This window comes from Symphalangus syndactylus, chromosome 1 (assembly GCF_028878055.3).
Source record: "Symphalangus syndactylus isolate Jambi chromosome 1, NHGRI_mSymSyn1-v2.1_pri, whole genome shotgun sequence".
In the NCBI taxonomy this organism is placed as follows: Eukaryota; Metazoa; Chordata; class Mammalia; order Primates; family Hylobatidae; genus Symphalangus; species Symphalangus syndactylus.
In genome coordinates, this window is record NC_072423.2 from 124,075,662 (window position 1) to 124,098,217 (window position 22,556).

Here is a 22,556-nt window from a genome sequence, read left to right on the forward strand (position 1 = left end):
CTTTAGCTAGTGTGTGCCCGGATGACCTATCTGGGCTGCTCACAAGGGTTCTTATGTGGTTTTGAGGGACTGCTAACATTTGGGTACTGGCTAAGTGAGGTTGTAGGACCTGAACCAATGGCCAGGAATCCTTGGAATGGAGGAGTTGGTGGACTGCAGAGGTCTGGGCTTCAGTGTCACACAGATGTGTCCTTGAATCAGAATCCCCCACTTACTATTTTGGGCTAATTACTTCCCCTTTGAGTCTTATTTCCTCATTTGTAAGTTGCATTATATAAACCTATTTCTTCAGAGTTTTGGTGAGAATCAGAAATAATGGACAAGAGCACTCATCAGGTAATGTCTGTTGAAGGCCTGTAGTGCCAGGCATTGAGCTGAGGGGTTTTATAATACCTGGCATATTCTAAGTGCCCAGTGAATAGTAGTTGTCATTGGTGATAGGCTATAAGTGCTCATGGCCAAGCTAGGAATTTGGTTAGAACAGCCCTGCTGGGCTTTCTAAAGCTGGGCAGTCCAGAAAAGTCACCAAAAGCAAGGGCAACCTATTAAGGACTCCTGATCCTAGCAGATTGGATGACTTTAGAATAGAGAATTCTTAAATTCTGGGCAAGGTAATGGATTCTATTGGAAATCTAATGAAATCTGTGGGGGCTCTCTTGTCATGCACTGACAGTTGTGTGTATAGTTTCAGGGGGTTCATGGGAAACCTCCTGGAGTCCAGCCATGGGCTCCCTGAAGCTTACCCCCATATTAAAAAATCTTGGGAGGGCAGGGAGCAGGGATGAGGAAGGCAGACTGAACTCTTGGGGAACCAGTAGTCAGAAATCCAGGGTCCCGTTAAAAGACATTTGAGATATTTTCTCTTTGGATAAGGTAGCTGGCCTAAGAGATCTATAAGGATCCTTCCAGCTTTATTTTTTAAAAAGTTTTGAAATTCTGTGATTCCAAGTGCTAGGGTAGATCTGTGAGTAGGAGGCCTTAGGCCTCATTAGCAGGAAGATAGTTTAATTTATTGCACTCAGGAAAAGAACCTTGTCCTCTCTTCCCAGTGTAGGGTGGACATGAACAGAGCTCCAGGGCCTAGGTAGAGAATGAGAGAATGGGAGACAGGCAACTCCTAATAGATTATTATCCCAGCCAGTCAAGGGAGGGCCCAGGAATCCAGCCCAAGTAGCAGGTCCAACATTCTATCTGCAGTGAGCCTCTGGTAATTCCCAAATACTGCAGACAGAAGCATCTTTTAAAAGGCCAGCAATCTGACCACTGGAATGCTGAACTTATCATGTGGGGTTGAGTGCTGGCAGCAAGGCTTGTTTAGGGCAAAAAGTTAAGACTGGGCATCACAGAGGTTGCAGTGAGCTGAGATTGCACCACTGCACTCTAGCCTGGGCAACAAGAGTGAGACTCCGTTTCAAAAAAAAAAAAAAAAAAAAAAAAGAATAGGTATCAATCTGAAAGAAACTAGAAGTGAGATGTGGCCATGGGCTCAGTTCCTGTGGTCCTAAGTCCACTGGCAAGAGCCATACATGAGAGAGGTTGGAGCTGAGACTGGGTCTCCGGTCATGGTCATAACAGAGCTGGGAATTCTTAGACTTGTTAGCATACCTGAATGATCTCAGTAGGGGCTTCTCAGGATGTGCTGTGAGACCTGTGAAAACTGGCTTAAATTCTCTGGGATTCAGTCCCTTCAGCAACTTTAGATAGGGTCAGTAGTTTAACAACTGGGTCTCTGAAAAGAAAAGGTCCCGATTTGTAGCATTTGCTAACTTTGGTAGTGTAAATACTCTTACCATGGCCAATTTCCAGCTACTAATATGACATACAACACTTGAAGTTAGGAGGAGATGTGTATCATCAACTCAGTAGCTGATAGGAGCTGGCTGCAGCAGACCATTTGACAGTGTCTAATGGGCTGCAAGTACTTGCAGCTTTTAAAATGCTGATGTGCTGAATAATTGATTGGGATGGGGTATTTCTAAAGGATTTGAGTCTTCCACTTGCTAAGCCTTAAGAACTTGGCAGGGAATTACTCCTTTTTTTTTTTTTTTTTTTTTTTTTTTAAATCTCATTGCAACTATACTGTGAAATGCTACATGACATCATCTCCTGTCCTCAGCAGGCTTTGAGGAAGTGTGGAGGAGCCTTAGTTCTCAGCAGGAACAGGAAGTTGGCTAGACAGAGACTTTAACTGTCACAGCAAATAGCTGAAAAACTTGGCAAGCACTTTAAAAAAAGACAAGGCTAGAGAGTGGTTTTTTTTTTTTCTTTGCTTGTTTTAAAGCTTAAAATAACTTTTTTGCTTTAATAACCTATGTGGAGAACATTATTATTCCAGCCTTTTCTTTTTGTCTTCTCCCACCAGTCATTTCTACTTCTGTCAGCAAAAAAAGACCGATTACCAAGAAATATTCATGTCCCAGAGTTATCACTGAAAAGTCTCTTTGAGGTAAGGTGATATATATATATGTATATATATTTTTTTGAGACTGAGTCTCGCCCTTTTGCCCAGGCTGTAGTGCAGTGGCACGATCTCAGCTCACTGCAACCTCCGCCTCCCTGGTTCAAGCAATTCTCCCTGCCTCAGCCTCCCAAGTAGCTTGGATTACAGGTGCCTACCACAATGCCCGGCTGATTTTTGTATTTTTTGGTAAAGATGGGGTTTCGCCATGTTGGGCAGGCTGGTCTTGAACTCCTGACCTCAGGTGATCACCCATCTTGGCCTCCCAAAGTGCTGGGATTATAGGCGTGAGTCACTGCGCCTGGCCTCCTAAGGCGATTTCTTGAAACATACACTTCCTCGTGTCTGGTACTTTCTCCTTCAGCTGCCTTACCACAAATTTGTTATTTATAATAATCCTAGGCTTGGACCACAGCTAATCCAAGTTTTACTGATTCCATACTTTATGGGTAAAGGAGTTTGAAACTTCCTATTGATTAGTGATTTCCATAATTTGTCCTGTGTGTTTTTTTTTCCCCAGAAATACGTTTTCATTGGACTTTATGAGAAGATGGAACAAGTGCCCAAGTTAGTCCAGTGGCTCATCTCCATTGGTGCAAGTGTTGAGACTATAGGACCATATCCCCTTCATGCCCTCATGCGACTCTGTATCCAAGCCAGTGAGTCTTCTCCCAGTTTTCCACCCTCCAAGCTGCCCTTCCAGCCGAGTTCTGGGACTCTGTTGAGCTCAAGTGAAACTAGAATTAAACCACTTGAATGCAGACCATTTTAATATTCAAAGGAGCTGATTATTCAAATGAATGAAGCAGCAGGGAAATAGTATCATTTTTATCTTTCCTGGCACCTAGTAGCTGCAGGAGGTCCAAACGGAAAGGATTGTGTTTCTAGACAGATCCTGGAAGGAGGATGGAGCCCTGAGACCCAAGGAAGGGACTTAGGACAGACGGCTGTTGCTGGGCAACACTCCCAGGAGACCTGCAGAGTTTCCTCCTTCCGGCATAGGCAGCTTTGCTCTATTTCTCTCAGTTCATTTTCACTCTAGCCCAGAGGGCTGACGGCTGTGTTGTGAGACACACAACACAGTCCCTTGGCTGAGGGGATCCCAAGGGAGACATGAGCTGTTGCTGATACAGTTTGGTTGTGCTTCTTTTAAAGGACTGCTATTTTCATGAAATTCTTTTTTAAGCTTTGCCATCTGGTTATAGGCTTTAACTTTAAAAATATTTTTATTTTATCATTAACACACACATATGCACACACTCACACTTTAGATAGAAGTTTGTTTTTCTTTCCAAGCACACGTGGCAACACTGTGGGACATTCACCCATAGCATTTTAGTGCCAGAAAGGGCCAAGAGAACTTGTCTAGTCTACCTCTTGTAGGCTGTATCATCTCCCCAGGAATGGGGGTGTGGGAGGTGGCCATGGGCTTGAGACCTGGAACCCCTGTCTTTGCTTTAGCCAGATTTGTCCTGCTGTTATTTGTTTCATGTGGTGGGGAATTTATAAGATTTTTTTTTTTTTTTTTGAGACTTAGTCTCACTCTATTGCCCAGGCTGGGGGAGTGCAGTGACGTGATCTTGGCTCACTGCAGCCTTTGCCTCCCGGGTTCGGGCCATTCCCCTGGGTCAGCCTCCCGAGTATCTGAGATTACAGGCGCCTGCCACCACACCTGGCTAATTTTTGTATTTTTGGTAGAGACGGGGTTTCACCATGTTGGCCAGGCTTGTCTCAAACTCCTGATCTCAAGTGATCCACCCACCTCGGCCTCCCAAAGTGCTGGGATTAGGCATGAGCCCCACCATGTCTGGCCAAGAGATTTTATTCTTACACAGAGATTGGTAGATAAAACATTTAAAAGTAAAGCCTGATTGAAAGCTACTTAATCTAATCCTCCCAGTTTCAAGTGAGGAAACTGGAATGCAGAGAAGTGTGGCTCTGGTTATGAATGTCATGATTCCCCATTGTGTCTACTTTTAAGTTAGTTCCTGTGATTATAGGTGGTATCAGTAAGATTGAGCCTTCAAGGTGGTATGTTTTAATCCTTGATTTGTTTCTCAGAGAACTCTCACATGGTGACAAATTGATGTCCAAAGAGTTGACAGAGGTGCGTGGCTTTCCTAGATCTCAGGAACTCCAAGGAAGGAGTCTGGGAAAAGAATTCAATATATATGTCCTATTGATAGTAATGTAGTAGGGTAATCTCATCAGAGATACTGGCTTGATTATTAAAGTGGAGGCTGTTGCGCCTCACCCAGATCCTCTTTGCCACCAACCCCCTCACCCCCACCTGCTGTCAATGTTAGCTGCTAACAACTCACAGCTGGCCCCTTGGGCAGAGAGTTGCTCTTTGTCAAAAGAAACCACTTCCCAGAGAGGTTCTCTCTGGACCTTGCCTCTCTCCCTGAGTGCATTCTGTAGCTCTTGATTGACTGACATGGGGATTCAAAAGGCCAGCCCCAGTGCCTCAAGGTAGGTCCAGGCTGTGGTGCATTCCTGCTGCAGGGCTGCTCATGAGGTCAGGCTGGAGTGACCGTACTGGGATCACTACCTTGCTTAGCTGCTTCCCCTACCTGTCCTGCCTTCCTTGCTCTTTTCTCATGCTATCTCTAGCTCAGTCACATGTATAAGAATCCTTGTCTCAGGCTTCTAGGGAACCTGACCTACGATGATTATGGGTAGCTTTCTATAACTCATCCTCTCACTTGACAAATGCCCGTGTCTCCCCACACCTGTTTGTGGTGAGTGGAAATGTATGTTGGATTCCTCATTTGGTTACCTTAGTGTGGTCCACATTGACTTGCTTTGCTGATTTTCTTTCTTTCTTTTTAATCTATTGCTGCTGCACAAATTAACTTTGCTGACTTTCTGTATGTGGAAAACATTAGTAAGTCATTTTAATTCCCTTCAGGAGAAAACCATCTTTTCCGGTGGTTAATGGATCACAAGCCCGAGTGGAAAGGCCGCATTAACCAGAAGGACGGGGATGGCTGCACTGTCCTGCACGTCGTCGCTGCCCACTCCCCAGGATACCTCGTCAAGCGTGAGTAGTGGCACTACCCAGAGGGTGCGCTGTGGCTGGCTGGTGTCAGGCTTTGAGGACCCACACCACCGACTGCCTTGTTTTACCCATTCTATCCCTAGCTGGCTCAGAGGGCTAAACTTCCCCTTGAACTAAACTTGATTTTGGTGGGTGAGTGGGTAAGCTGTAATGCAGAAAGAAGGTGAGGTGAGAGAAGGAAGAATTGCTGGGCTTCAGGAGCTCTTTCACCTTGAAATGGCTTCTGTGGGGTTGAATCATTCAAAAACATGGGCTCCTGGCTGCCTTTGTTCCCTCCCTCATCACATGGTTACTCATTTTATTTTATGCCAAATCTGTGTTAGCTGCCAGAGAGGAATCGTGAACTGAACTGCACATGATTCTGCCTTCATGGCACTTAGAATCTAACACAGGGATTGCATCTTCCCATACCTGCTGGGGCCAGACCAGGCACATGAGGGAGTGAGGCTAGCACATGCAAGGAAAAGCTGGTTCTTCTGACACCGGTGCACCGTGTTAGCCCGGGAAGCAGGAAGGCTGTGTTCACTCTCTCAGAGCTCTCTGATGTCACTCATTTTTCTTGAAACTCTCAGACCCCTCAGTTTTTGCTTTCTGTTTGGGATAGAGAAGAACATACAATGGACTCTCAGCCTCTGTGGAAGGGAGGTGATAGGGAGTGGTGAGGAGCTTGTGCCTGGTGCTGCTGCAGCCTGGAGGTGATCATAGGAACCAGGCTGGGCTGTCATCTTTTCATGGCAAGAGATGTTGGACATTTGGATTTTTTCTGAGATGGAGTCTCACTCTGTCACCCAGGCTGGAGTGCAGTGGCACAATCTTGGCTCACTGCAACCTCCGCCTCCCAGGTTCAAGAGATTTTCCTGCCTCAGCCTCTCCCGAGTAGTTGGGACTACAGGCAAACACCAGCACGCCCAGCTAATTTTTGTAACTTTAGTAGCTATGTTGGCCAGGCTGTTCTTGAACTCCTGACCTCAAGTGATCCACCCGCCTCGGCCTCCCAAAGTACTGGGATATAGGCACGAGCTACCATGCATGGCCAGAAATCTGGATTTTTTAAAACTGTGAAATCTTGTGATTTTTCAGCTGTCTGCTCAGATTTAAATATGCCTGTGAACTAGAATCAGCCTGAAGGCCTCCTTTTGGGGACCTCTGGTCTGGTGGTTACTCGTAGGAGACTGCAGTTTCCTCTCTTCAGCATCTGTCATGAGGAGCCCAGCGAGGCTTGTTTCTCTAATGTCATTCCCACTGAACTGGGACCTAGGAACCTATATCTAGGGAAACAAAGGGGAAGGGGGCCTATGGATTTTTGAGCTTTATTGAAATATTATTCATATACTATATAATTTACCTGTTTAAAGTGTACAGTTAAATGCTTTTTGATCTATTCAGAGTTGAGCAAGTATCATCACAATACATTTTAGAACATTTTTATCCTAAAAAGAAACCCCACATCCATTAGAAGTCATTCCATTTCTCCCATCTCCAAGCCCTAAGCAATCACCACTTTTTGTCTCTATGGATTTGCCTATTCTGGGTATTTCATGTAAGTGGAATCACAGAATATGAGGCCTTTTGTGACTGGCTTCTTTCGCCAGCGTATTTTCAAGGTTTATCTGTGTTGTAGAATGAATCAATACTTAATTCCTTTTTATTGCCAAATAATATTTTATTGTATAAATATACCACATTTTGTTTATTCATTCTTCAGTTGATGGGTGTTTGGGTTGTTTCCACTTTCTGGCTATTATAAATAATGCTGCTGTAAATATTTGTGTACAGGGCGTTTGTTTTCATTTTTCCCAGCTAGATACCCAGGAGTAGAATTGCTGGATCATACGGTAACACTATGTTTAACCTTTTGAGGAACTGCCAGACTATTTCCCAAAGTGGCTGTACCATTTTACAGTCCCACCAGCAGTGTATGATGATTCCAGCTTCTTCACTTCCTAACCCGTTATTTATTATCTGTTCTTTTGATGTTTTCTGTGTTTTAGTCCCTTCTTAAAGACAGTGATATTCTGGCAAACAACTAGCTCTTCAAGACAGAAGGACTGAATTGTAGCATTTCTTGAGTTCCATGGTATAATCGGGTGTCTGATCTTTTGGCTTCCCTGGGCCACATTGGAATAAGAATGTGTTTTGGGCCACACATAAAATACAGTAACACTAATGATGGCTGATGAGCTTAAAAAAAAAAGAAGGTCCATGCACAAATCTTACAATGTTATAAGAAAATTTACGAATTTGTGTGGGCCATGGGTTGGACAAGCTTGGAAATACTCCCATGTGGCATAATTCATGGTACCAATGTGATGTCATGCAACACAGAGTTGGGAAGAGATGTGTGGTAGGACATTATTATATTTTATTTTTAGTATACAGATACATTTTCAGATAGATGTAAAGAAACCTCATCATAGATGATAGCAAAATGTAGTAAAAATTATTAGGAAGTGATGGGTTTTGTTTGTCATACAATTTTTTATTATAATTTTTATCAACCAGCTTACAACATTTCTGGACCTTAAACAATTGGCTCTTGTGAACTAATATGAACTGGGTCTTAGCATACCACTGTGCTAAAGCTCACATTAGCCTAGTAATTTATGGTTAAAGAATGTGCCACACCAATCATTGTGCTCTCTTTACATATCTCTACCTTGTAAATCTTCATTAAAAAAATACTTCTTGTCTGACTCTTTGATTTGCAAAAAACACGTCTCCAGGTCTCCTGACATCCACGTGGCATAGTGGCACGTGCCTGTAGTCCCAGCTACTCGGGAGGCTGAGGTAGGAGAATCGCTTCAACCCAGGAGGCAGAGCTTCCAGTGAGCTGAGATCGTGCCACTGCACAACAGCGTGGGCAACAGAGCGAGACTCTGTCTCAAAAAAAAAAAAAAAAAATCCAACAATAAATGTAGATGGAAGGAAGAAAAATTTTAAATCAACATTAATCAAACACCATAGTAATACCTGTAGCTGTCAAGATCTACCTCAGCCTCCCAAGTAGCTGGGAGTACAGATGTGTGCCACTATGCCCAGCTAATTTATTATATTTTTAGTAGAGATGGGGTTTCACCATGTTAGCCAGGATGGTCTTGATCTCCTGACCTTGTGATCTGCCCGCCTTGGCCTCCCAAAGTGCTAGGATTACAGGCATGAGCCACCGTGCCGGGCCATTTTTCTCATTATTTTTTGTTTTGTACTGTCTTTGAAATCCAGCATGTGTTTCACTCTTTTCACCACACCTCATCATGCATTTCAAGTGCTCTATAGCCATATGTGGCTTACACTCTAACCTGTATGTGGCTTAGAATAACAATTTTATACTATTTCTCATAAACGCAGAAACCCTTCCAACTTTCTGAAAGTTGGGAGGATAAAACATAAAGTAAAGATAGGGCTGGCTGGGTGTGGTGGCTCACACCTGTAATCCTAGCACTTTGGGAGGCTAAGGTGGGTGGATCACTTGAGCCCAGAAGTTTGAGACCAGCCTGGGCCACATGGCAAAATTAACTGGAGTGGTGGTGGGCACCTGTAGTCCCAGTTACTTGGGAGGCTGAGGCAGGAGAATCGCTTGAACTTGGGAGGCGGAGGTTGAAGTGAGCTAAGATTGCGCCACTGCATTCCAGCCTGGGTGACAGAGCAAGTTCCTGTCTCAAAAAAAGGAGGGCCTTTTCTTCCTTCAATTAGAGATGTCAACATAGGCTGCCAGTATGACCTCCAATGAATGAGGCTTTCAACTCTCACAGGCTCCTTCTTCTTCTGCTTTCTCCCATACCCTCTTCCTCTTCTTTTTCATCAGGGAAAATCTTGTCTCTATTTTTTAAAATGTTTTATTTTGAACTAATTTTAGACTTATAGAAAAGTTGCAAAAATGGTTCAGAGATTTTCTGTACTCCCCTCACCCAGCCTCCTCATAAAGTTAGCATGTTGTATAATCAAAGTTTAGGCCAGCACAGTGCCTCCAGCCTGTAATCCCAGCACTATGGGAGGCCGAGATAGGAGGATCACTTGAACCTAGGAGTTCGAGGCCAGCCTGGGCAAAATAGTGAGATCCTGTCTCTATAAAAATAAACATAAAAAAATTAGCTGGGTGTGGTGGCACAGGCCGGTAGTCCTAGCTACTCAGAAGGCTGAGGCGGGAAGATGGCTTGAGGCCAGGAGTTCGAGGCTGCAGTGAACTACGATCGTGCTACTGCATTCAGCCCAGTCAGTTGACTGAGACCCTGTCTCTAAAAAATAAAATAAAAACAAAGTTTTATTATCAAAATGAAGAAATTAACATTGATATAATACTGTCCACTAATATACAGACCTCATATGAGTTTCACTAGCTTTTTCACTAACGTACCTTTTCTGTTCCAGGATCCCACATTGCATTTAGTTTTTATGTCTCCTTAGTGTTCTGTAGTCTGTGACCATTCCTCAGTCTTTCCTTGCCTTTTGTTACCTTGACCCTTTTGGAGAGTAGTAGTCAGTTATTTGGTAGACTATCTATCAATTTTGGTTTGTTTGATATTTTGTTATGACTGGAATGAAGTTACATGTTTTTGGTAAGAATATTACAGAAATGATTTTGTATCCTCAGTGAATCATACCAAGGGGTTCATGATGTCAATACTTCTTATCACATTAACCTTGATTATTTGGTCAAGGTGTGATGTGTGGAGCTTCTCCACTGTAAAATTACTATCTTTTCTTTTGTAGTTAATGAGTATCTTGGAGGGGATACTTTGAAACTGTGCACATACCCTGTTTCTTCTCAAACTTCTGCCCACCAATTTTGGTATCCATTTGTAGATCTTGACAGCTACAGGTATTACTATGGTCTTTGATTAACATTGATCTAAAATTTTTCTTCCTTCTGTCTACATTTATTGTTTGAAAAAAAATTTTTTTTTTTTTTTTTTTCTGAGACAGAGTCTTGCTCTGTCTCCAGGCTGGAGTGCAGTGGCACGATCTCGGCTCACTGCAGCCTCTGCCTCCCGGGTTCAAGCGATTCTTCTGCCTCAGCCACCTGAGTAGCTGGGATTACAGGTGCGTGCCACCATGCTCAGCTAATTTTTGTGGTTTTAGTAGAGACAGGGTTTCGCCATGTTGGCCAGGATGGTCTCGATCTCTTGACCTCAGGTGATTCACCCACCTGGGCCTCCCAAAGTGCTGTGATCACAGGCGTGAGCCACTACGCCCAGCCTATTGCTTGGAATTCTTCTGTAATGAAGAGCTGTTCCTTCTCCCTGTATATTCAATTATTGAATGATTTCAGTATGGACTCGGATATTTATTTTATTCTATGGGATAAAATCCAATGCTATGATTATGTATTTTTTTGCTAACATTGCTCCAGCTTTAGCCATAAGGCACTCCTTCAGACTGGCTCCTGTGTTCCTTCAAAAAGTCCTCTTGAGCACTTCCTTACTTTCAGACACCACAAGGTGTTCCAGGTTCATATTGCGTGGTCCCTGTCCCAGCCCTAGAATCAACCACTTCTCTAAGGATCCCTGGTTCCTATTGGAGAATGTTAGAGGAAACAAGATCTGGTACTAGGTATGCCATTGCTAAGCAGAGTGTCATTGTTTCTAGGACTTTTTGGCAGATAAGAGCTAGGACATACATGTATGTGCACTAACTGATGATACTACATCTATATTATTGTATCTCTCTGCATATGTCTATGTTAAAAAACATGAGTTTATATTGATATCTCTGATTCCAGTCCAAACACCATGATCATTCAGCCCTTTTTATTTGTAATATTGTTCATCTACTATATATTTACTTATTCAGTCTATGAATTTCAGACTAGGTAACCCATAATACCTCTGTGAGAAACACATTTACTGACTAGATTTATATTCATTTTATGTTCATTTATATTCAGTGTTTTTTGTCTTTAGCCTTAGAGCATCCTGTTAAGATACTGGTAGTTCTTTTCTTTCCCACTCCTTTTACTATGGTTTTGTTAGTAATTTGTAGAACACTCAGACTCATTTTTTTAGTGTTTGTATTCCATTTTAGGATTTGCCCCACATCCTGATTGATTTTGTTTATATTTTGGGTATATGAGGGGCATGTGAAATATTACCATGGTTCTAGGAGTCAGAACTTTACAAAAGATAGGCTTAGAGAAATGTTACTTCCTTCTCATCCTTGCTCCCTGGCCATTTCCATTTCCTCCTCCTTTCTGCCCCCCTGCCCATCCAGCCTTATAGATAATCAGTTTCTTTAATTTCAGGCCTATTCTTTCTGCATTTCTTTTGCAGCAATGAACACACATGCTATTTTCTTATAGCTCCCTTTCTTTTTTTTTTTTTTTTGCATGAAGAGTTACATTATATAGATAACTCTTTGGCACTTTTTCTTTTTTCTTCTCTTTTCTTTGTGGTTTTTTTTTTTTTGAGACAGGGGTCTCATTCTATCACCCAGTCTGTAATGCAGTGGTGCAGTCTTGGCTCACTGCAGCCTCACCCACCCGGGCTCAAGTGATCCTCCCACCTCAGCCTCCTGAGTAGCTAAGACTAGACATGTGCTACCATGCCCGGCTATTTTTGTTGTTGTTGTTGTTTGTAGAGACAGAGTTTCGCCATGTTTTCCAGGTTGGTCTCAAACTCCTGGGCTCAAGTGATCTGCCTGCCTTGGTCTCACAAAATGCTGAGATTACAGGCATGAGCCATTGCACCTTGCCTGATTTTTTTCACTGAGAGTGTGTCCTGGAAATCACTCCATATTAATTCATATGTATAAATGCGTATGTAGTTTTGTTAGATATTATCAACTTTTCATCTAGGAGAGGTTTGTACCAATTTGCGTTACCACCAGCAATGTATGAGGGTGCTTCTCTCACAACAGTCTCACTAGCAGAATTTGTTGTCTTATTTTAAAAGGTTTTCTGGTCCAATAGGTGAGAATTGTTTTTCCAGTATAGTTTTAATTTGCATTTCTCTAATTATGTGTGAGGTTGAACTTTTAAGAATGTGTTTAAGAATCATTTTAATATCTTTTACTATGAATTACATGTTCATGTCTCTTTCCTATTTTTCTATATGGTTTTTGGTCCTTTGTCCTCAATTTTTAAGAATTCTTTGCTCATTAGGTCTTGTCTGTGGTATATATTGCAATTATTTTCTCCCAGTTTGTCAGTTGTCTCCTGACTTTGTTGTTTTTTGTCATGCAATTTGGTTTTCTTTTTATGTAGTCAAATTTATCAATCTATTGTTTATTGCCCCCAGATTTGGAGTTACAAAGTCTTTCCTTACATCAAAGTTAAAGAAGAATTCACCCGTATTTTCTTCAGGTGCCTGTAGTGTTTCATTTTTTTACATTTAGATTCTTGGTCCATTGTAGTTTATTGTAAGAATCTAGCTTTACTTTTTTCCAAATAATTACCTATTTGTCTCTGCACTATTTATTTAAAAGTCTGTCTTAACTTCAGTAATTGGAGATGCCACTAATGCTGAACTTGCTGTTCTATTCTATTTATCTCTTTGCCTATTCATGTGTTGTAGGCGTCTTTGAATCACCTTTCTAAAAACCAGTTTAAAAATTTTAAGTACACTTTATACCCACCAGGATGACTAAAATAAAAAAAGATAACAACAAATGTTGACAAGGAAGTGGAAAACTTGGATCCTTCATACATTGCTGGTGGGTAAGAAAAATGGTGCATCTGCTTTGGAAAACAGTTTGACAGTTGCTCAGAAAGTTAAACAGTTAACCATAAGACCGAATCTGTCACTCATAGGTATATACCAGGAGAAGGTAAACATGCCCAAATAAGAACTTGTACATGATTATTCATACTAGCATTATTCATAATAGCCAGAAAAGTGGAAACAGCCCAAATCTCTATCAACCGAGGAATGGATACACAAAATATGCCATATCCATACAAGGGAATATTATTCAACCATAAAAAGGAAGTACTGATACATGCTACAACACGGACAAAGCTTGCAAGCGTTATGCTAGCTGAAAGAAGCAGACAAAAAAGACCACGTGTTGTGTGATTCCGTTGATATGAAATGTCCAGAATAAGGAAATCCCTAGAGACAGAAAGTAGATTACTGGTTGCCAGGGGTTGGGGAAGGGGAGTAGAGAATGACTTAGTGTGTATGAGATTTATTTTAGGGGTGATGAAAATGTTCTGGAATTGGACAGTGGTGATGGTTGTACAACTTCATAAATATACTAAAACTAATTAAATTATATAGTTTATATTTATTTATTTATTTTTGAGAGAGATTCTCCTTGTGTCGCCCAGGCTGGAGTGCAGTGATGCGATCTCGGCTTACTGTAGTCTCTGCCTTCTGGGTTCAAGCGATTCTCCTGCCTCAGCCTCCCAAGTAGCTGGGACTACAGGCATGTGCCACCGTGCCTGGCTAATTTTTTTTTTTTTTTTGAGATGGAGTCTCGCTCTGTCACCCAGGCTGGAGTGCAGTGGTGCGATCTCCGCTCACTGCAAGCTCTGCCTCCTGGGTTCACACCATTCTCCTGCCTCAGCCTCCCGAGTATCTGGGACTACAGGCACATGCCACCACGCCTGGCTAATTTTTGTATTTTTAGTAGAGACGGGGTTTCACCACGTTGGCCAGTTTGGTGTTGAACTCCTGAGCTCAGGTGATCTGCCCGCCTCGACCTCCCGAAGTCCTGGGATTACAGGCGAGAGCCACCACACCTGGGCAAATAGTACACTTTAAAAGAATGAATTTTATGTTATATGAGCTGTATCTCAATGGAAAAAATATTTTAAAGCGGAAAAATATTGAAAGTTCATGTTTTTGATTAAAAAAAAGTTCACTGGTTGTGACTTGAGTTTAAGGTGCACAGGGTTGGAGATGCCACAGACCCATGACCCAGAACAGCTGAGAGGCAGTGAATAGTGGCTCTTCAAGTCTGCAATAAGAAAATGGCCTCCAATTAGGGGAACATCACACACCGGGGACTGTTGTGGGGTGGGGGGAGGGGGAAGGGATAGCATTAGGTGATATACCTAATGCTAAATGAAGAGTTAATGGGTGCAGCACACCAACATGGCACATGTATACATATGTAACAAACCTGCACGTTGTGCACATGTATCCTAAAACTTAAAGTATCATAATAATAACAAAAAGAAAATGGCCTTCAATTAAACTAAATTGCAAACAAGGGGAAAGAAACAGAATGGAAAGAGTAAAAAAGTTGGAGAATTTGTGGTGGAAAAAGTAGTAGATTGATGTGTAATGAAAGGGAAAGTGGACTATTTCCTCAAGTGGAAGGGATTTACAGATGCTACAGACCTACAGATGGAAGAATGTCATGATACAATGCTTGGTTACCTGAAGAAAATTTGGATTCTCCAGAGTTAATCGAAGCATTTATTAATTCCCAAATTAAGTAAAGAAAAGGAATTACAAAATACTTTATCTCACAGTAAATCTGATGACAGCAAATCAAAGAAGGAAAGAGATGCTGCTGAGAAACCAAGAGGGCTTGCTAGAGGTCTTAATCCTGAAAGAATAATTGGTGCCACAGACAGCAGTGGAGAATCAATGTTTCTCATGAGATGGAAAGATTCAAATGAGGCCAACTTGATGCTGGCAAAAGAGACAAGTGTGAAGTGTCCTTAAATTATAATTGCTTTTTATGAAGAAAGACTAACTTGGCATTCTTGTCCAGAAGATGATGTTAGTAATTGTTCACATTGTTTTATATATTTATATATATATTTATATATAGTTGTTGGGTTTGTTGTTGTTTTTTTTCATCAATAGCACTGGTTACTTTGAACAAAGAAACAAAATGTCTCTGTAGTTGCTTCCTTTATCAGTAAAGAACATTCGATATCATGGTATATTATTTCCTCTGCAGTAAGAAACAGATGTTCTAAATGTTGGGGAAAATTCTCATAGTCATTAATCATAACTTGGCTTCTCATAAGCCTAAGGATCATTCTGATTGTTTTGTTTTTGTGTACGTATACATAAAATGCGTATGTAAATAGTTTCCTTTCTTTCTTTTTTTTAAACAATTGCCAAAACAAAGTCACAAGTAAGCCCATGTTTCTAATATGCCATCATTCTGAGCAACGTAAGAGATAAATCACTTCTAGGTAAATTGAAAATTTTCCTGAAGCCATGTGTATCAAGTGAAATAAGTGATTCTAATTAATCAGACAATTTAAATTGATAACTTAAAAGCATTTATATCTAAAAATGCAATGGTTTGTTAGCAAATTCCTTAAAGAAAAATTTTATTATTGCCAACAACCCAGCAGCCTCCCTATGCAGATGAGGAAACTAGGAAAATCCTAGTACGTTTTAATTAAACAAGACAGTTAAATGGGCATTTAAAAAGATGCTTTTAGTGAGCCATTTCTTTTCTTTCTTTTTTTTTTTTTAACTTTTATTTTAGGTTCGGGGGGGTATTTTTGCAGGTTTATTATATAGGTAAACTGCATGTCATAGGGGTTTTGTGTGAAGATCATTTCATCACCTGGGTAATATGTATAGTACCTAGTAAGTGTTTTTTCTGATCCTCTCCCTCCTTACACCTTCCACCCTCAAGTAGGCCCTAGTGTCTGTTGTTTCCCTCCTGGTATCCAAGTATTCTAGTTGTGTAGCCCTCACTTACAGGTAAGAACATGTAAGTTGAAATCCCTGATGCTACGTTGACCAAAAGGTCATGATTCATGGACTAAGACGTGGATCATGGAAACTAATCAGATGGTTAGAGATGTTGGTAGTTTAGGACCTGCAGCTATAAATGAGTGAACAAACTCTTGTAATCTAAACCAGTGGTCCCCAACCTTTTTGGCACCAGGGACTGGTTTTGTGCAAGACGATTTTTCCACAGATGGCAGGGTATAGTTGGGGGTGGGAGAAGAGGATGGTTTTGGGATGAAACTGTTCCACCTGAGATTGCCAGGCATTAGTTAGATTCTCAAGAGTGGCAACATAGATCCTAGATCCCTCACATGCGTAGTTCACAACAGGGTTGCACTCCTATAAGAATCTAATGCTGCTGCTTATCTGACAGGAGGCGGAGCTCAGGTGGTGATGCTCGCTTTCCTCTGCACACCTACTGTGAGGCCTGCTTCCTAATAGGCCACAGACCAGCACCTGTCCACAGCTGGGGGGTTGGGGACCCCTGATCTAAACTATTGACTCGCATGTTTTTTCTTTACCTCAACTTATTCCTTACATGTAGGCTCAGTCTTTTCAGTATTTGTTTCACTGGTTCAGCAGAAGCCAGGAAAAACAACTTTGTATTAATCAGAATGTTATCCAACTGTGTATTGTTTATTATTTAAAATACTGGTGAATGATGGTCAATAAATAGTTTTATATTCCTTTAAAAAATTCAGACACTTTCAAAGAATATGATAAAAAGTAAATCTCTTTCTACAAAATCAACTACTAAAACACTTTTTTTGTGAGTCTTGCTAGTAATGTATATGTATAATGCCAGTTTTTTCCCTTTTGAATATAAATGTAGGTACACTGTACATTCTGTTCAGCAACTTGCTTTCTTCACTGAACAATGTATCTTAGTCATCTTTCCCTAATAGTATCTGCATGGCAGTTTCATTTTTTTAACAGCTCATACTAATAGATGGTTAAATGTATTTTAGTTCATTTTGCAACTGAAAACAAGGCTTGGAGACCATTCTTTTACATACATGTTTGTGAATCAGTGGGGTTGTATCTATAGGATGATTTCCTCATTAAGAAATTGCTTGTTTGAAGGAGTTGTACATGTTATTTATTTGGATATATTTTAATTTTATTTAAATTTTAAATAATTAAAAAATCAAAACGTACAAAATGTATACATCAAGAGTCTCTATTCTACTCTATCCATTAGGCACCAAGGAATGAATGTTACTAATATCTTACATTTTTTTCTGCAAATATTTATGATGTACAAGTAAAAGCATATATGTTTAAGATGTGCTAGCATATTGGTATGCATTTGGATTTTGAAAGCTATTGCTCACTTAAACCCCAGAAATGTTGCCTGAACACTGGGTTTATTATCTCCTTCTTAAGTATTTTTTGGTACATACAGAATCAAGAACTTTCCAGATTATTTAAGTTGGCCTAAATTTTAAACCCATTTGAAAAAATTGGCAGTGTCAGCTGGGCCTTAGAAATCTTCAGCTTTGTTTGTAGTTTGGTGGGTGCTTGTTGTTACAATGGTCTCATTGGCTTTGGTGCATAGAGATTTGAGAGGCCCAGGACGGCAGAGGCTCAGGAACTCACCAGAGCTGGGCAGCAGCATAACCCAAGTCTAGGTATGGTTAGCTCCTGAAATTGAAGAAGTGAGGTTGGATCATTGCATCTGTCTTGGTTAGAAGCTACACTCAAACTGGTTTAGGCAAGAAAGAGAATTTATTGTCTCATGTGACTGAAGACTCCAGAGTTTGGTTCAGGTGCTTGCTTCAAAGCTGTCTTTACGAGTCTGTCTTGCCTCTTACTCCTCTGTGTGAAGAAATAACTATGTTCTAATGAAAATCAAGTTTGATATGTTCATTTTGAAAGTGGTGTTGGGAGGGTTGTTGGGTTTGTTTGTTTTCATCAATATCGGTTTGTGGTTATTTCTTCTTTCTGTTAGTTTTGTTTTTAGACAGGCTGTCTTTCAGTTAAGGCCACCAGAACCTTTAGGCTTATTTCTGCCAATTTGTCAGTCTCAGTCAAAGAGGATACCTCCTCCCAATAGTTCAGTACAAGTCCTCCTAGTGTGTCTTAGTGACCTGACTTTGGTCACATGTCCTCCTTATGAACCAATCAATCACTAGAGCCAGAGGAATGGAATGATCTGATTGGCAAGGCCCTGGCCAGGATTCAGCCTCTGGAGGAGGGTATGGGACAGAGCTAGAAGAACAGAATGATCTGAATGGCCAGATCCTGGTTAAGTGTTAGCCCCTGGACCTGGGGGTTGGTGAAATGGTAGAGAATGTGGTTGTCACAGGGGTGTGTGTCAGTCCGTCTGGTGTTCACACCATCAAATCAGGTAAGGCTGAGAGAGAAGAGGTGTCTCAAAGGAAAACTGGGTGGTTCTCAGAAAAAGGGAGAATGGATACTCACCAGACAAAAAAATAAGTCTGATTTGTTGGTGGTTTTCAAAATTTGCTTCCTTATCCCCTTAAAGAATTTTGAAAACCTGTGTACCTCTCTGCATGTATTTAAGTTGACATCTGGAATTTTGTATAATTTTGTACACATGGATATTTTAAAATAAAACTGTTATTTCACTTCTTTACTTGTATTTAATAGAATGGAAATGATGTTCTCCCAACATTTCTGTGATCGTAAGACTCTAAGCATTACTTTTTTTCTGGATTGAATTATTATGAATTATCAATATGGAGCTTATTAAAACAACATAAATATAGTGAAATTTCTATAATTGTTAAACATAAAAATAAAATTCTGGGGGGAAGTAGATAGGGGATGGATTATGTAGTGCCTTTTAAAAGAGGTTTTGCAGGTTTCAGTTAGTTTTAATTGTCCTTTGGACAGATAGAAAGTCCGGCATGAGGAGGTAACCGCTTGAGCTAACTCCGACCCTTTAATTGTCCTTTGGGTTGATACCCTGGTGGTTAGGAGTTTTTACCCCCTTTGGGGCAGTATACTATAGTTATGCTGTGTCACCATACACTTAGTGGCTTGAAACAATACCCATTTATTATACGTCAGTAGAGTGACATGACGTGACTGAGTTTTCTGCTCAGTGTCTTGCAAGGCTAAAAGTGTTGGCTTTGGCTATGTTCTCATCTGGAGTTCTGGGCCTGCTTTTAAGCTCACATGGTTGTGGAAGAATCCAGTTCTTTGCCATTGTTGGATTGAGATCCTGGTTATTAGCCAGAGGCTGCTCTTGACTTCTGCAGGCCACACACATTCCTTGTCGTGTCTCCTGTATCTTCAGAACCAGCAGAGGAGAATTTCTTGTGCATCAAATCCCTCTCATACTCTGAATCTCTGACCTCTAGAACTTTGACCTTTAGGACTCATGTGATTAGGTCAGGCCTCTCTGGATAATCTCCCTATATTAAGATAAACTGATTTGGGATCTTTGTTTCATTTGCACAGTTTCATCACAGCAGCACCTAGGCTAGTATTTGATTGAATAACTGGGAAAAAGTGTGGATGCACAGCAGGTCAGAAATCTTGGGGGCTTAGAATTCTGCCTACCACAGTGAGATTCTCGATGGGTAGGAAATATGACTTATTTTTTTTTTTTTTTTGTAAAGTGGGAGAAGGGCAGTTGCCTTCTCAGGAGGCGAATTTTAGGAAAGCTTACATACGGAAGTTGGAGATTAGGCATTGAGTCATTTAACTCTCTGTGCCCATTTAAGTCTTTGTGTACCCCCAGGGATATACCTGTTTCATTCCGCAAACAGTTGCATCTGTGACCACAGACATACGTTGATGTTTGGTAAATGGATACATCAGAGCAGCAAATAGAGTTGGCATCCAGGGAGTTGGGGCTGGGAGGGTGGGAACAGTGACAACAAAATAGCCCCTGATGCCAAAGCAATCACCGCTTTCGTGTCCTGTCTCCAGGCAGACTTTCTCCTGGAAGAATATTTTGTTTCCTCTCTAGGGAATAAAGAAATCTGAAGTCACAGCTTGATGTTATACTTACAGCTGTAACTGTTGCTTAGTAACCAGATTTCCCCTCTCCTTGCTTGTTACCAAGGAGAGGGGAGAAAGGTAGAGAGAAGCGCACTTCTGAACCTCTTGAAAGCTATTGTCCTTCCCACTCTACACAGAACTCCTTGCTTCAGGGAGTTGGGTGGACTACCTGAGGCTAGCAGTTCAGGCTCCACAAACAGAAGACCCTAGTTCTCTTGCCCTGGGCTGTTTGGGAGGAGACTGAGAAGAAGAGCACTCATGGGGACATCTTATGGAAGGAACCATGACAAACCCCCCTTCTCATTTTGGCCTGCCCTAGGACAAACAGAGGATGTGCAGATGCTCCTGCGCTTTGGGGCAGATCCCACTTTGCTGGATCGACAGTCTCGGTCTGTTGTGGATGTCCTGAAGAGGAATAAGAACTTCAAAGCCATCGAGAAAATCAACAGTCACTTGGAAAAGCTAGCTACGTGTTCTAAGGACCTATCAGGTACAGCTTCCAGTGTATTAACTTTTGGGGGTGATAAAACTGGCTCTGTGATGTTAGAAACAAATCAGTTTATCTCTTTTTTTGTGTATATATATATATATATATATATATATACATACATATATATACACACACACATATATATGGAAGTGAGATCTACCAATCTTTGGAAAACTTTTTTTTTTTTTTTTTTTTTTAATGTAGAATGAGACAGCTCTTATTTAGAGAGATGCTATGACATTCTGGGAACTTTTTCAAGTCCACCTTTGGACAATGTGGGTGATTTTTTTTCCCATGCATGCACACAGCAAAAAAAGGAAAAAAATTAGACAGAATATGAGATAACAAAATCAAGTCTATTTCTTAGAAACAATTATGACCAACAATTTAAAATACACATACATCTCTATTTCTTGGTTTATCAATTTTGGACAGCATCTGCTGACAAGACCATGTAAAAGATGAAGTGCTTGGCTGTGTCAGTCCTATTTGTTGGGTTTTGTTTAGTAATGCTATTTGTATCATTTGTATTCTATTTCTTAACTCTAAGTTTTTCATGCTGCATCTACAGATTGATTCTAAAAATTGCAAATTAGTGAATGACATTTGCATGGTAGTATAATTATGTAAATGTTACTCTTTCTACAACTAGTAACATGGGCAGACCTATAGAAAGGAATCACCAAATGTCCTGAAAACTTTGCTCTTTAAATGTGATACTCTTTAAGCATCTCAGTTTAATGAAACATGTATATATTTTTACACTTCTTGTAGTTCTTGCACTCATACATGACTCCTGTGGCTACTGTTATCCACATAGATTTCCTCCTTGATATGTTGGAGTACTTGGTCAAGCAAGTTTTTCATGGAGGAGGCATAGATAGCAGACTTACAGAATTTTTGAAAATGTCTTTCTTTTACCCTCATATTGATGGATAATTTGTCTGAATATAGGCATTGTATTTCATCAATAGTAAGTTACACTCCCCCCCCGCCGCCCAGCAATTTTAACATCTTTGAAATGGGAATGTGTTTTATAATCAGTGATGTGTCGTAGTTTAATGGCAGCCTTTTCTGGTATGTTCATCAATATCTATGGTATCTTAGTTTTATGAAATATACTTAAAACCTTGTTCCTCACAACTTTGTATAAATTATTTCATTATCTTCTAGCTCCCATTGCTACTGATAGAAGTCTGATATCAGTCTCATTTTTTCCCCCTCTAGAATTTTCTCTGTCCTCGGAGTCCTGAAATTTCCCTAGTATGTATCTAGATGTGGGTCCTTCCTCATTCTTCTGGCTTGGCACCTGTTGGCCCCTTGCCTTCTGTTTTCTTAGCTCAGGGGAATTATATTCTATTATTTTGTTCCCCTCCAAGTCTGTTTTCTCTTTGCCACTGCTATTAAATGGATGAGCTTCTTGAATTTATAATATATGTCTCTGTACCTTTCCCTACTAGTCTCTGTCTCCTTTTCTCTTCCCAGATCTTTAAATTCATCTAAAGCTTCTCCTTTTATAATTTATCTCATCCATTGCTGCATTTTTTAATTTGGAAAATTACAGTTTTAATTTCTAGAACTCTTTTGATTGTTTCTTATCTGTAGCAGCTTATTCATGTTTTATATTTGCCACATCTTCTTGCATTGCATTTAAAAAAGCAAATAATTTTTTAAAAAAACTTTCTCCTTTCTTCCCTGAATTATTAATGTTACTTTTGGGGTTAGTTGACTCATTTTCTTTTTTTTTTTGAGATGGAATCTCGCTCTGTTGCCCAGGCTGCGGTGCAGTGGTGCGATCTCAGCTCATTGCAACCTCCCATCTCCCAGGTTCAAGCGATTCTCCTGCCTCAGCCTCCCAAGTCATAGAGATTACAGGCATGTACCACCACACCCGGCTACTTTTTGTATTTTTAGTAGAGACTGGGTTTA

The 22,556-nt window shown here is 40.7% G+C and overlaps 1 protein-coding gene across 6 annotated transcripts in view; it reads left to right on the forward strand.

Annotated features, from left to right (window-relative positions):
* Positions 1-22,556, forward strand: part of TRANK1 (tetratricopeptide repeat and ankyrin repeat containing 1) — a 125,183-nt gene that overhangs the window by 51,217 nt on the left and 51,410 nt on the right. For all 6 annotated transcript variants that reach the window (XR_010114240.1, XR_008658548.2, XM_055283499.2 and 3 more), the window contains 4 exons: positions 2,363-2,446; positions 2,979-3,117; positions 5,370-5,501; positions 20,457-20,627. Coding sequence is in view for 4 of the 6 variants with exons in the window: in XM_055283499.2 (XP_055139474.2) it covers positions 2,363-2,446; positions 2,979-3,117; positions 5,370-5,501; positions 20,457-20,627 (526 nt within the window). In the remaining 2 variants the exon portion in view is untranslated. The remainder of the gene's footprint in view (positions 1-2,362; positions 2,447-2,978; positions 3,118-5,369; positions 5,502-20,456; positions 20,628-22,556) is intronic.